A 15,683-nucleotide genomic window follows, 5' to 3' on the forward strand; every position below is an offset into this window, starting at 1 on the left:
AGAAAACTATAAGAACTTGTCCAGACTCTCTCCAAGAATCAGACATGATGGAACAGAAGAAAAAAAAGTGGAGGATTTTGTGCTCACTGAGGCAATGATCATTCTGAAATTAGAACTAATATTACTATGACAAGAAACCATAAGCTATTGAAACTGGAAATAAACAGCTTAGCAATTGTAGAATACGCTGCTACAGATTCTTTGAATGTGGTTCTGAATTGGCTGAGTAGCTGTCACCATTTTATTATTTTTTATGCAACACATTGTTAAAGTTTAACATATGTTAGACTACTGGCATCAATGATTATTCCCAAATTGTTTCCTCAAAGCTGATCAGAATTGATTCTTTATAATGGCGTACATTTTGCTAATGGAAGAAATCTTCCAAATGAATAATTAACTACAAGCAACAAAAGAATAATATAATGGAAAAAAGCATATATGTGTTACAAGGTAATTTATCAATCATACACTTGTTTCTTGGATGTGGCTTACATCTAACATTGACGATAAATTCAGGTAGTTAACAAAATTGAACACACATTTCTGCTGCCTATAATTTATTTAATTGAATTTAATTAGTAATGTGTGCATTAATCTATAACTGCATGTTTTATGAAACTAAATTAAAGTTATTAATTTATGTGATGGCAATTTTGTGTTGGGCACTTCGCTTTATCTGAAGGGAACTAGTAAACTGGGGTTCTTCAAACTGGTGACCATGGTATGATATAAGTTATAGTTCAACACATCCAAAAGAATATCATAGTGGAAATACTATGATAGCTGGTTGGACTAAATACTTCTAATGCTTTCCATCTCTAAATTTATTGATTCTAAAACTCTTAACTGAAATAACCCATACATTTCTAAGCAAGAAGATGAATTAAAATAGTCCTGACTTTGAATGAAGTTATGTAAGTTTGGTACTGGAAATCTACTGCAAAATACTGTAATGTTTTTTTGTAATTAAAATGATTGCAATTGTAATTAAAATGATAGAGTAATCATGCTAATTTGCTTCATTTTTTAAAACCATCTTTCCAGCTTTGGGATGGATAACATTTTTAAAACTCAAGGGAAAACTTCCTTAAGCTCTTTCTTTTTTTATGGAATGGCAGAAATTTCACTAGCGTATATCACAGTGATATCCAGATCAGATTTCTGCTAAACCAAAGCAATATTTTTGAAAACACATTTACAGAAATTACCTTAAAGTGCTTAAATCTCTGCAGATAGTAAGCACTACTGATTAACTTTCAATTCCAAGTTCCCATAGTTTCCTGCTACGACTAAGCCAATAGTCTAGTCTAAGTGTGATTTATTTCTCTTACATTCTTTTGAAAAATATTTGGAGTAAAATATTTTTAAAACATTATTTAAAAATGTATAAATATATAAAATATAAAATAAAATTATTTTATACTTTAATATCCTGTCTTTCCTCTGCAATTTCCAAAAGAACATGCAAGGGCATCTATCTCCAAATTTTCTCTCCATAACAACACCTTAAGGGGGCTGTTTTGTGCTTTTTTTAAAAAAAAAAACCCTTTTGCTGTGCAAAGCTAGCCTCATAGGGCCCAGGAGCATGGGACAAAGGGATGTTTGGCATGCTGTGGCTCCTTTAAGCTGCTTTGTGCATTTATTATTATTATTTTTTGCTGCTGAAAGCCAATTCCATACAGTCCAGCAACCAGACTGGGCAAACCTCAGCAGCAGGAGCAAGAATATGATAGCAAAGGTGAGAGGAGACAGCACTGCACAGAGTGGCAAGATCTCAAAGTGCAGGGTGGTGAAGGCAACTGGGATTGGGATGGGGTGGGATGGCACTCTTACTGAGGCTTAGAGCTGGGAGGGACCTCAAAATGGCTTGGACTGGGATGAGTACTCACTTAATGACCTGCAACTCTCAATTAATGAGCATAATGGGCATGCCAGGTTTTCCATTTTAAGTCAGTGCAGTTATGTGATTCTTGCTTTACACCATACCAATTTTCGGTAGCAATCCCAGTCCGAATTGTGATTGTAAGGTGACTCCCTATATCCAAGCAGCTCCTACACACACACCCTCCCCCTCCTCCTCCTCCTCCTTTCAGAAAATCTATCATTTCCACCAGACTACATTCTTTCAAAATGTCATACATTTTTTTCATAAACTTCATTGCTGATTCTCCATTATCACCATTCACTAATATATTACTAGTGTATTACTCATATATTACTAGTGTATTACCTTTCCTCTTGATGATGGGCCCAATTGTTGGGACCCTGAGAGATGGTCAGGTATGGATTGGGGTCTCCAGTTTATTGTTAGGAAGAGACCCCTGATCTGTTTTTTAGCAAAAAAATTTAAGGGGTTAAGGGGGAGGGCCAGGTCCGGGATTGATCGCGTAGGGGGGGAGCGGGGGTCGGTTGCCTCCGGAGCTCTGGAGCGGGTTGTGGGACTACCTATTCCCACGACATTAGGGAATGGCAGCAGGTGTAGGAACAGAGGGCTGTATCGACATCCGGGAGGGCATCCCCGCTATTTACAAGCGGTGAGGCGCTCCGACCCTCTGTCTTCACCCCAAGGCTCCGGGAGCGAGGATGTGCAGCCACCTGAGCTCTGGCTAGTGTACCTGAACGCCAGGTCCGTCGTTAATAAGGCTCCTCTCGTCCGGGATCTGGTCGAGGGTGAGTATGCGGACCTGGCTTGCATCACGGAGACCTGGTTAGGCCCAGAGGGTGGTATCCCCCTGGTTGATCTTTGCCCACCAGGCTTCCGGGTGCTACACCGGCCTCGGACTCAGGGTAGGGGTGGGGGAGTGGCTGGGGTTATGAGGGAGACCTTATGTCCGCAGGAGGCCACCGTTCTTCAGATAGTCGGGTGTGAATCTCTCTTACTGAGGTGTGGTCCTAGGGCGCAGTTGGGCTTGCTGCTGGTGTACCTTTCGCCTAGTCGCGCAGTCACGCAGCAGCAGCCCTGCCTGAGCTTCTCGATATCCTCTCGGGGCTGGTGATTGAGTTCCCCAAACTCATGGTTTTGGGTGACTTCAATCTACCATCCCTGGGAGGAGCATCTGAGTTAGCTCGGGAGTTCATGGGTTCCATGACGGCCATGGACCTGACGCAAGTAATTCATGGACCGACTCATGTGGGAGGTCACACCCTGGATTTGGTTTTCCTATCTAGACGGTGGTTAGATGATCTTGGTGGGGGCTCTCCAATTGTTATGCCCCTGTCATGGACCGATCATCATCTCCTGCGGCTGGTCTTCCGTTTTGCCACTCCCCACCGTGGGGGTGCTGAGCCAACTAGATGGTTCCGCCCCAGGCGCTTAATGGACCCTGAGAGGTTCCAGGCAGCGCTGGGGTCCCCACCTGCCTCCTCTGCTCACAGCTCGGCAGATGCCTTAGTGGAAGCCTGGGAAAGGACGGCCACGGAGGCACTTGACCGAGTTGTACCCTTGCAGCCCCTGACCCGGCGCAGATCCCAGTGGGCTCCATGGTTCTCCGCGGAGCTCCGGGAGATGAAGCGTCGAAGACGGGGCCTAGAGAGCGGTTGGAGGTCCAGCCGATCTGAATCCGACCGACTGCGACTAAGAACCCATATTAGGTCTTATCTCGCAGCGATGAGGGTGGCAAGGTCTAATTACTTCGCTACCCTCATCGCGTCCGCAGATAATCGCCCGGCCGCCCTGTTTAGGGTGACCCGCTCCCTCCTTAATCAGGAGGTGAGTGAGGAACCCTTGCAGGGGCGTGCCGAGGAGTTTAGTCAACATCTGTCGGACAAAATCGCTCGGATTCGGACCGGTTTGGACTCCGACTGGGCAGAGTCGGACGATCAGGACACGGGTGGTCTTGTCAATGTTATCTGGGAGGAGTTCGATCCTGTAACTCCGGAGGAAGTGGACAGGTTTATGGGGAGGCTGAGCTCCACCACATGTTTATTGGACCCGTGCCCTTCCTGGCTGGTTTATGCAGCCCGGGAGGAGACACGAGGCTGGTTCCAGGCGGTTATATCTGCCTCTTTGAGTGAGGGTAATTTCCCCGCCGCCTTGAAAGAGGCGGTGGTGAGACCTCTCCTCAAGAAGCCTGCCTTGGACCCAGCTGTGTTGAATAACTTTCGTCCGGTCTCCAACCTTCGCTTTCTTGCGAAGGTTGTTGAGAGTGTGGTGGCGCATCAGCTCCCTCTAGTTCTGGATGAAGCGGATTATCTAGACCCGTACCAATCGGGCTTCAGGCCCGGGTACAGCACGGAGACGGCATTGGTCGCGCTGGTGAATGATCTCTGGAGGGCTCGGGACAGGGGATATTCCTCTGTCCTAGTCCTATTAGACCTCTCAGCGGCTTTCGATACCATCGACCATGGTATCCTGCTGCGGCGCCTCAGGGGATTGGGAGGCACGGTCCTTCAGTGGTTCTCCTCCTATCTCCTGGGACGCTCGCAGTCGGTGTTGGCAGGGGGGCAGAGGTCGACCACGAGGCCTCTCGTTTGTGGAGTCCCTCAGGGGTCGGTCCTCTCGCCTCTCCTGTTCAACATCTACATGAAACCGCTGGGTGAGATCATTCGTGGTTTTGGAGTTGGGTATCATCAGTATGCTGATGATACCCAGCTTTTCATTTCGACCCCAAACCACCCCAGTGATGCCCTCAACGTGATGTCCCGTTGCCTGGAGGCGGTTCGGGTCTGGATGGGGAGGAACAGGCTTCGACTCAACCCTGACAAGACTGAGTGGCTGTGCGTACCGGCATCTCGGGACATTCAGGATATTCCACCCCTCTTTATGGGGGGTGAGTTATTACCCCCCGTAGATAGGGCTCGCAACTTGGGAGTCCTCCTAGATTCACAGCTTTCCCTAGAAGACCATATAGTAGCTGTGACTAGGGGGGCCTTCGCCCAGGTTCGCCTGGTGCGCCAGTTGCGGCCCTATCTAGACCGGGATGCCCTACGTATGGTCACTCACGCGCTCGTGACCTCTCGTCTTGACTACTGCAACGCTCTCTACATGGGGCTACCCTTGAAGACCACTCGGAGGCTCCAACTGGTACAGAATGCAGCCGCGAGAGTTGTGTTGGGAGTTTCCCGACACTCCCATGCATTGGCTACCAGTTGTCTTCCGGGTGAGATTCAAGGTGTTAGTAATGACCTACAAAGCCCTACATGGCATGGGTCCGGAATACCTTGGGGAGCACCTGCAGCCGGCGTCAACTTCCCTCCGCCCAGTACGCTCCCACAGAGAGGGCCTCCTCAGGGTGCCACCGGTCAAAGAATGCCGACTGGTGGCCCCCAGGGGGAGGGCGTTCTCTGTGGGCGCGCCGGATTTATGGAACCATCTTCCGGTCGAGCTCCAGATGGCGCCTGATCTCCGCTCCTTCCGGCGCGATCTTAAAACTTACTTTTTTGAACAAGCTGGCCTGGCCTGATGGGATGGGGTTGGGTTTTATAAATTGATCTTAACTTTTTAATCTGTATTAATTTATTACGGGCATTGCTGTTTAATTATTTTTTAATTTTTGTATCTTGTTTTTTATTATGTATTGCCCTGTTCACCGCCCTGAGTCCTTCAGGAGAAGGGCGGTATACAAATTAAAATAATAATAATAATAATAATAATAATAATAATAATAATAATAATAATAATAATAATAATAATAATAATAATAATAATAATATTGGCATATATTTTCTATTGTATTACAATTACTGCTATCTTTATATTGTGCTTTTTCCTAAAGGAGCCCAGAGTAATACACAGAGGATCTAACTACCTGTCTAAGCTTCAAAAATATAGCAAAAAACTGTCTTACGGGGCTTCCTAAATACCACTACCAGTACAAGGATTATACCCAAGGCATGAACAGAATTTTATGGAAGAAATATATTCATATTCAACTAGTTTTGCGATCATGAAACAGAGACCTACCACTTATATTTTGGGATCAAATTTCAGTTTCTTCATCTAACCAATTAAAAACCTCAGGAGTTTTTACAAATCAATTATATTACTATTTGTTAGCCTTGCGCAGGACTCTCAGCCGTGACATGTATCAGCATGGCAACTACTTTATGGCAAGTATCTCCTGAAATCTGCTTTCAAACAGACCTAACTGAAATTTGATTTCTCAGAACACACATTATTCGGTGGAATACTGAAAACAGCTTTTACATGTTCTCAGTCATGTGTTTTATTTTCTCAATGGCATATTTTAAAGGCTGTTTATACTGGTTTGCTTCAGATTTATGGCGCAACATCTGCTAACTGGAAATAATAGATAAAAGTGTCTTCAGTACCAATATTTACAAATGATGACCACGTCTGGTACAAGCCATAAAGTAATGCATCAACTATTTTTGTAAAAACTCACGCTCTTCTTCCTTTGGATCAAGTTGTGTAACACTGACAGATAAACGATCCACACGTTCTTGTAAGGAATTCACTCGGAAAGAAAAACTATGTGCCTCGTTGAAAAGTTCTCCAAAGATATCTTCTGCATATTTACCTGGAAAAGGAAGTTTTTAAAAATAGGGCTAAGAATATGAACATGCTTCAAAGGACTTGGATTGTTGTATCATACTTTCATTTTAGACATACATCATGCAATAAAAATGTAGGCTTAAAAATGTCAAGATAATATGATATCTATATTGGTCTATTGCACTGAACGCAACAGTTTTGTGGCACTTAGACTAATACATAGAAGAAACTTCAAAAAGTATTTTTATTGGAGTCCTGTATATGGTCACAAATGAAATGCCCATTAACAGCAGCTTGCTCAAGTCCTTAAGAGCTTGTATGCTTTATTTCATGATACAAGAATTAGCCAATTTTTCTCAATAATTTTCCCAGGTGTTTTTTTTTTGGGTGTTTAAGCATCTGGTGTTTCTCCCCCCCCCCCCCCCGGGCTTGGAGCTATAGGCATTTAGAATCTGAAACCTGCATAACTGCTATGTATTATAAATGAAAGTCTGTAGAAATGTTATAAATGAAATACAATGGATTCCAAAACTATTTTAATCAAGAGAAAGAATGGAATGTTCATGGTAAGATTAATGCAACTAAAAGTGCAAGAATATTACCATAGTAATAAAATAGCACTGAAGTATAGTGGTTACTTATTCATAATTCCATACAAATAAGTAAAACAAACCCCCACAAATACTGAACATCTAGCAGCTTTAAATATAATTATTTTGACTAATCAGTTAAGTATTTTACTGAAGATCCAAACAGAATTGCTGAATATTTGAAACCCTATTACAGTTTCTTCTATTTGGAATAGCAGTAGCACTTAGCAATAGCACTTAAGACTTATATACCTCTTTATAGTGCTTTACATCCTTCTCTAAGAGGTTTATAGAATCGGTGTATTGCCCCCAATAATCTGGGCCGTCATTTTACCAATCTCAGAAGGATGGAAGGCTGAGCTGATGAGACTCAAACTGCCAAACTGGTGGCAGCCAGGAGTCAGCAGAAGTAGCCTGCAGTACTACATTCTAACCACTGCGCCACCATAGCTCATGCACAAATATTTCTTATATTTGGTTCTTTGTGTTCAACGTCTTCCTGGAAGAATCACTTTGAACGGCTCCTGGAAGAATCACTTCGTGGGCACTCCATCACTGGAGATTTTTAAGAAGAGACTAGACATTTACCTGTCTGAGACAGTATAGATTCTCCTGGTTGAGCCGGGGGCTGGACTAGAAGACCTCCAAGGTCCCTTCCAATTCTATTCTATTCTATTCTATTCTATTCTATTCTATTCTATTCTATTCTATTCTATTCTATTCTATTCTATTCTATTCTATTCTATTCTATTCTATTCTATTCTACTTTGTTGATAAAAAGTCATTTAATAATTTAGTTGGAAGAAAAAAAGATGCAAGAAAATATTTCAATTTTAAGGGGCATTTTTATTTATTTATCTGAAGAAAACCCTTTAACTATTGCATATTTAACATAGGCATATGCATGCATGTGCGTGCACACACACACACACACACACACACACACACACACACACAATTTAAAGCAACTATGTCTGGGTTAAAACCCTGTAACTCTAGTCAACTCTAATTAATCTTTTATAATAGATACATATACGATACTTTTCACTGGTATTCTCATTACTGTTTCAAGAAATATTCACACTATTCACTTGAAGAGTGCCATGTATGGGACAATCTACTTAAGTTGAATCCGGAATTTGATATCTTCTCAGGATATTTGAAACTTCAACAACTAATGTAGTCATGAGACTCAAGATGATTATGCTAGAAACTGAATGAACAATCCATGTGGTGATATATTTGTTTTCCACATGCTGGTCCTTGTTTTAGTTTCCACAGAGAAAGACTTGAATTAAATCTCAAATGCTGCTTAGAATCATACTTAGTGACATTTAGAAGCCTACACAAGTTGGCAGACCATGTTCAAAAATATTAATTCAACAGCCAAAGTGAAAAATGTTATATTCAAGCTTTGTGTAAGACCATGCCCATTGATCTTAACAGCAGCAACAACAAAAACCCTCTAACTATGTGCTTAAATTAATGTAGGTCTCTTCACTAGAAGATAGCCAAACCAGCAATATTGTTCAGAATGCTATCAGGCTGTAAGATTTTGCCTGCAGAGTCCAGCATCACTTTAAGCATAGATTTTTCTAACTGTACAGGTATTATGCATGTATAAAGTGTTCTCAGCTTAGAATATCAATTTCAGATGTTCTGGGCTCAGAATAAAATGCATTTTCTGTCTAAACCGCAATAGATTCCCTGGCACAAAACTGGAAATCAAAAGGAAAAACAAATGAAATAGAAGGCTTACCCAAACTAATAATAAACATTAATATTCACAGACCATTGTTTAACTTGTTTAACGACAACCATGGGATCATTTTTTATTTCCCCCTTTCTCCTTCATTTACAAATTATTTTACCACTGACTTGATGAATAAAATCCTGGCTCAGTATTAGATTATCATGAAGATCAGTTAACAAAATAGGAGAGAGAGGGAGGGAGACAGAGAGAAGCCAGAATAGCCTGGATTTTTGGGGGGTGGGGTGGGGGGAAGGGAAGCTACTATTTTTTTAAATTTGGGAAACAGCTGCTGTAGGACATCAAGCCATCAATAATATGGTCAATCTTAAATAACTTGCAATGTAAGTTATTTAAAGTTATTTAAATAGCACACAAGATAAAATAATCAATAGAGAAAATAAAGGCTAAATAAAAGATGCGAGAAATTTTTTTAAAAATGCACAATCATAAAATGTCATTAAGGCAAGTACTAGGAAAACATGCTTTCAATATTATACAGCCAAAATACAAAATTTTGAAAGCCCTTTATTCAGTAAACATCAATTATATCTTACATAGTAAGAGAGCCTTAAAAGGTATCTGATAAAGATATTATAGAGGGAGGATGCTTTACTTTTGAAGAGCTTTACAGATCATAAGCAATATTCTGAATTTAGCTCAGGAGACCATCTTGTGCTGGTTTTTTATTATTTTATTTATTTTATTTTAATTCCATTTATATCCCGCCCTTCTCCGAAGACTCAGGGCGGCTTACAAGCTTAGCAGTAGCCTTCATTCTATGTATATGCCTGCTTATTAGGGCTTTCACACACACCCCAAGCGGCATTATTACAAAGTCAGCTTAATTGCCCCCAACAATCTGGGTCCTCATTTTACCTACCTCGGAAGGATGGAAGGCTGAGTCAGTCTTGAGCCTGGTGGGACTCGAACCTGCACTAATTGCAGGCAGCTGGTGTTAGTACAGCTAGACAACCCATGATCCAAAGGGTCATCCTTTTAGTAATATTCCCTTACCAATACAGAGAAACTTCTTCAGCACTAAAGAATATTATTTGGAAGATGCAGTTGAGCTGATTTTTGTTCTTCCAGAATTTGTTTACAATAGATGCATCATTGCTATATAAATTTGGGTGTTTATTAGATAGAGGTTGCAAACTGCATATCTTAATCTTTCCCTTAAGTCATCATTGCTATATAAATTTAGGAGTTTATTAGGTAGAGATTGCAAACTGCTTATCCTGATCTTTTCCTTCATACAGCAGAAATTGGCAGTTTCTCCAAGAATAGAATGACAGAGAGGGCAAACTTTGGCCATGGCAGTTGAGTCTCACTGGCTCAAGGTTGACTCAGCCTTCCATCCTTCCGAGGTTGGTAAAATGAGGAGCCAGATTGTTGGGGGCAATAGGCTGACTCTGTAAACCACTTAGAGAGGGCTGTAAAGCACTATGGAGTGGTATATAAGTCTAAGTGCTACTATTAGCAGAAATATTACACTCTGCAAGTCATGCATTTTACCTCACTCTTTCTCTCTTGAACATCATGTGCATGTTTGTATGCCAGAAGGGACATATAAGGCAATACAAACATGTTTTTTTTTGCCTGGTCTCTGTTTGTTTCCTGTTTTAAAAGAAACAGAGATTCAACCACACCTGAAAAAACCTATATTGACTAAAGATTGTAATTGTAATTATTAGTCAGTTGCTAAGAATCTCTTCCTGGAAAGTTGTTTAAGCATGCATAATTTCCATTTTGAATTAACATTTAGTGAGATTAATTTACTAAACTTATTACAGTCTCCTTTAGGTCTGGATTTGAAATTAAACCTACTTCGATTTTCTGATGGGTAGAATATGAGGGGGGAAATATTCCAGGAGAATGCAGTGATTATGGACTTATTATGTTTTATATGTTCACTATCTATCTATCTATCTATCTATCTATCTATCTATCTATCTATCTATCTATCTATCTGCATACACAAAGAAAACTACACATAATACATTTTGTTAAATACATGGTATGGGAGAATAATGCATCTTTTAAAAAAAATTTTAAAAAATGAACATGATGAAATAGGATTCAGGGTAAAGCCAAATTTGGCCATATGAAATTTACCTTTAAAATAAATTAATTCTTAATAAATTAAATACTTACTTAGACTGCTTAATTGTCTTATTATATTTGCCAAGGAAATATTAGTAACACATTCCAATTCATTCTTGATGCCTCGTGGCAGAGCTGTATGGCAAAGATATCTAGGGTCTATGTTTCTTTTTACCAGTGGCATTCTGAAATATCAAGCAACTACCAGTCCTGTGAAGAAACAGAAGAGCAAAATAAAATATAATTCAGTGTTGCTTGTTTCCAAATAAGATGTACAAAGGATGACAAACATTTGAAAATACAATTAAGGCACCTATGAAAAGCAGGATAGTCAGATGCAAAATAGCTCACAGCTCTTGTATTTTCCATACTTATTTGGAAATCTTATTTAGTGCTTATATGATAAATTTCCTCATAGAACTATTGAAGCTATTGAAACAATAGAAATCTTGTACTGAGCCCCTTTTCTATTCATTCACTGGTTGTGAAGCTGGGAGTTCTTATATGTTATAGTTCTACCAATTGTGCCAGATGGTATAAACCAATTTTTCCAAATTTAAATTTCTCTAACTGCCTCCATTATGGCATCTTAGCTAACATCATATGGGATGACAGAAGATGTAATCCAAAACTTCTGGAATGATCTAAGCTGAGAAATGCAAATATATTCTACCATCATGTGTTAAAAATGATGGGGAAAGCGAGTACTTGACTATAAAACAGGATGTAGCAAATATACCGTCATCTGGAAAATAAAGTACACCCCCTTTGAGTTTTTAACATATAAGGATATAGTAAAAATCATCTGGTTCTTAGCAGTTATTAAAAGTAGGTACAATCTCAGATGAACAACTTACATATTACACCATGTTATCATTTATTTTACCAAAAGAAAGCCAAAATGGAGAGACCATGTGTGAAACCAATATACCAGTTATTCCATGAAAATAAGACAATACTAATAAATTGCAAAGAAATTATATACAATTCCTATTTTGGTACAGTTTTTCCAAGTATGAGGTACATCAGTCAATTGTGAAAGGGCAGGAGTGAAACTTAAGTTTCATAATTAATATGTTTATTTTGAATGAGTTTAAATCTCCAGATTCATAAAATTCCATCATAGAATAAATACTAAAGAAACTAAATCATGGTCTGACGGAATAATTATGAATTATATTTTTAAAATTATGAAAAAAGGTAAAGTTCCAGGAATGTTGTTCATTCTGGGAAACTAAAACTTAATCAATTTGACACCAACAACTGAGCAAAGTTTAGAGCAAATCCTAAAGAGATTGACCTTATAAACAATGTTTCTTACACTTTTTTCCCCAGGACCACTTTCCACTTTTAAAAAATCTGGAGGACCCCAAAAGAGCATTTCTTTGTATTGGTTATACTTATCAACACTTATCATATTAAAATTTAAAAATGTCACATTGCTACTGCTTGTCACAATTGTTTAATGGGATTTTAATACGGTATTACTGTATTATTTTTCAATATAGGTAGGCAAATAATTTAGATTTTGTGGACCGTTGTGATGGTCTTGAACCACCCAGGGATCTTATGGCCACACTTTAAAAAAAACACTCTTATAAACATGCAGTATTTACTAGAAGTCACACTATATTTGTAAAGAGCAAGTGTTGCTAGATTAACATTTTTGTTTATGTAACTTCTTTAGTAAAGAGAGCCAGTGTAATGTAATGGTTAAAATGATGAACTACTACCTGGGAAACAAGATTCAAGTTTTTCCTCAGCCATGGAAATGGAAACTCACTGGAGGACTTTCAGCCAATCACTCTTTCAGAACAACATATCTCATAGAGTATTATTTTGGTGATAAAAAAGGGAGTTCCTGGAATAGTAATTAACTGCAAACTGAATATGAACTAGCATAAAACAGGCAGGCACTATTTTAAGTGGTATCACAAAAAATACAATTTTCAAATTATGGGAAATAACCTTTCCATTTTATTCTGTTTTGGTAAGACTATTATAGTTTAAGAGGATTCAGTGCAGGCAAGTGAGGATGAACAGGAGACAAGAATAAATGCTACAAAGAGAGACTGAATGTTTAGCATTCAGAGGAGAAAAATCGAGGGAGAATGAAATAACATCCTTCAAATAATTGAAAATATATCATGCTGAAGGATAAGAGCTGTTTTTCATTATTTCATGTTGTAAAACATGAAATAGTGGATTTAGCTATCATGGAGACAAATTCCAGCTGGAAAAAAAGAAAACCTTTTCAACATGAAAGAAATTGGCAATGAAACCATGTATCTAGTGAAATAGTGGGCTTCTCTTCATTGAAACAAATGGAGGCTAGATATCAGAAATGTTTTAATTTGGATTTCTGCATTGGTCTTAATAGTCTAAATGGCATGTTTTGCCTGTAAGGTTCTAAGTAACTACCAATTTCTTAAACAAAAAAGTGAAAAATACAGAAAATAATTTCCCCATCGTACGGTTGCTCAGAGATAGCAAAGAATATATGGAAAAGAAATGATAAATCAGTAGCAGAAAACCTGCTGTAAAAACAGACATTTTAGATTTATCGCTTAAGTTCTCCACTGAAAATTATTAGATAACACGCAATGATAAATGTAGATACGGTAGCAATTTATCATGCTTATTTGCAAATACATTAAGATTAATGCTTGCATGAGAAGCTCCTGAATGGTAACATGAGATTAAATTCTCATATGTACTAAACAAATTAAGAATTTGAAATCAGGCTGCAGTTGATTCACTGGTTTTTTAATAAAAATATGTGGCATTATACCACGTTTGTCTGTATGTGTATATGTGAAACCTCTATACTAGAGAACTGGTAAATTTGTCTAGTAGGGAGGGATTTAAATACTTGGCCACCGAAGGTTTGACATCTGATTTAAGTACAAATAATGTTTAATGATCAAATATGTAGAAGGGCAAGTGTAATCCTATCTATAAGTAAAATTCCTATTCTCTGAACTGTGAAAATAGCCGCTCATTGGACATCATGCTATCATTATTTTGGCCTCATCCAGTCCATCACAGCACCCAGAGATCCTAGAATCTCAGACTCTCCTAATAAACATTACATGATACTCTGCATCATCTGATAACTGCACCTACAATACCTACAGACATTAAATAGCACTGAGGACAAGAAAGAGGTTCTTTTTTTAATAAAAATCACTCACAATTATCAATTGTCCCTACTAGTAGTACTAGAAGTACAATAGAAAAGTGCCCTAAACTTTAATTCTCAGAAGTAATCTGTGATATGATACTATGGTCAATGATATCAAAAACAGCTGAGAGGCCAAGTAAGTGTAGCAGGACTGCATTTCCTTTATTCTTCTCCAAAGAAAAGTCACAGCAAAGGCCTGAATAAAGGGGTTGACAATACTGTTTCAAGCTGAAAAGCAGATCTCTGCCTATATGGAAATAGGTCTCTAGAAAAGCGGTACTGCCAACACAGTTTCCAATATCTTCTCTAAACTGGATTGTGGACCACTGGTTTCTGAGCAGAGAGCAAGATTTTTCAGAAAGGACTACATGGCCACCAGAGTTGAATTTCATAAATTATTCAAAATTTTCAATCATTCGATTGAGGAAATTGTATCTATTTACTATTTGCCTGGAACCAGTGGTGAGATTCAGCCAGTTTTCACCACTTCGGCAGAACCGGTAGCTAACTTTTTGTTGCCCAGGCCCAGAATGGACTTCCAGAAGCGGCATCAACACAGAGAACCGGTTGTTCACATATTTGAATCCCACCACTACCTGGAACCCACTTTTTCCACTCCAGTATTGACTTGAAAAACTAATGCAAATTGTAGATGCATGGAGTCTGACTTGTAAAGTCAACAGACCACACAAGATTGATTAAAGCTATGAATGTTTTATGCTGTAATTTACCAGAACAGGTATATTTGATAAGGAATATGTCAACAGTAATTTACATACATACATTCTCAGAATATAAATAGAATTTTTAAAAATCTACACTCTGTTTCTGAACACCTTGCTTTTCAATTTCAAAACTATTGCATGCTACAATTTTAAATTATAATTACCATGTTCATTTCAAATGTACAGTATTCTAGAATTTATATTTTCTTTAAACATCTATAAAAACACGGCAAAATGCATTGCATTTCATTAATCGCAAAGCTGAGCATTTATTAATCTTTATAATCTTGGCAGAAATCCACAGAATAATGATTTCTTTGGTGACTCATAAATCTGTTAATAATAATAATAATAATAATAATAATAATAATAATAATAATAATAATAATAATAATAATAATAATAATAATAATAAAGTTGGAAGGGACCTTGGAGGTCATCTAGTCCAACCCCCTGCTCAGGCAGGAAACCTTATACCATTTCAGGCAAATGGCTGTCCAGTCTCTTCTTAAAAACCTCCAGTGTTGGAGCATTCACCACCTTTGGAGGCAGGTTGTTCCACTGGTTAGTTGTTCTAACTGTCAGGAAGTTTCTCCTTAGTTCTAGGTTGCTTCTCTCCTTGACTACTTTCCATCCATTGCTTCTTGCCCTGCTTTCAGGTGCTTTGGAGAATAGCTTGACTCCCTCTTCTTTGTGGTAGCCCCTGAGATATTGGAACATTGCTATCATGTCACCCCTAACCCTTCTCTTCATTAAACTACACATACCCAATTCCAGCAACCGTTCCCTATATGTTTTAGCCTCCAGCCCCCTAATCATCTTTGTTGCTCTTCTCTGTACCCTTTCTAGAGTCTCGACATCTTTTTTACAT

At 38.8% G+C, this 15,683-nt stretch overlaps 1 protein-coding gene across 1 annotated transcript in view; it reads right to left on the reverse strand.

The window, feature by feature from the left end:
* WASF1 (WASP family member 1) overlaps nucleotides 1–15,683 on the reverse strand; it is a 49,734-nt gene that overhangs the window by 11,552 nt on the left and 22,499 nt on the right. The window contains exons 2-3 of the mRNA XM_081315008.1: nucleotides 10,955–11,113; nucleotides 6,348–6,482 (exon numbers count right to left, since the gene is read on the reverse strand). Coding sequence (XP_081171134.1) covers nucleotides 6,348–6,482; nucleotides 10,955–11,087 — 268 coding nt within the window. The 5' untranslated portion in view covers nucleotides 11,088–11,113. The remainder of the gene's footprint in view (nucleotides 1–6,347; nucleotides 6,483–10,954; nucleotides 11,114–15,683) is intronic.

The sequence above is a fragment of the Vipera berus genome (genome assembly GCF_964194415.1).
Source record: "Vipera berus genome assembly, chromosome: 1".
Lineage (NCBI taxonomy): Eukaryota > Metazoa > Chordata > Lepidosauria > Squamata > Viperidae > Vipera > Vipera berus.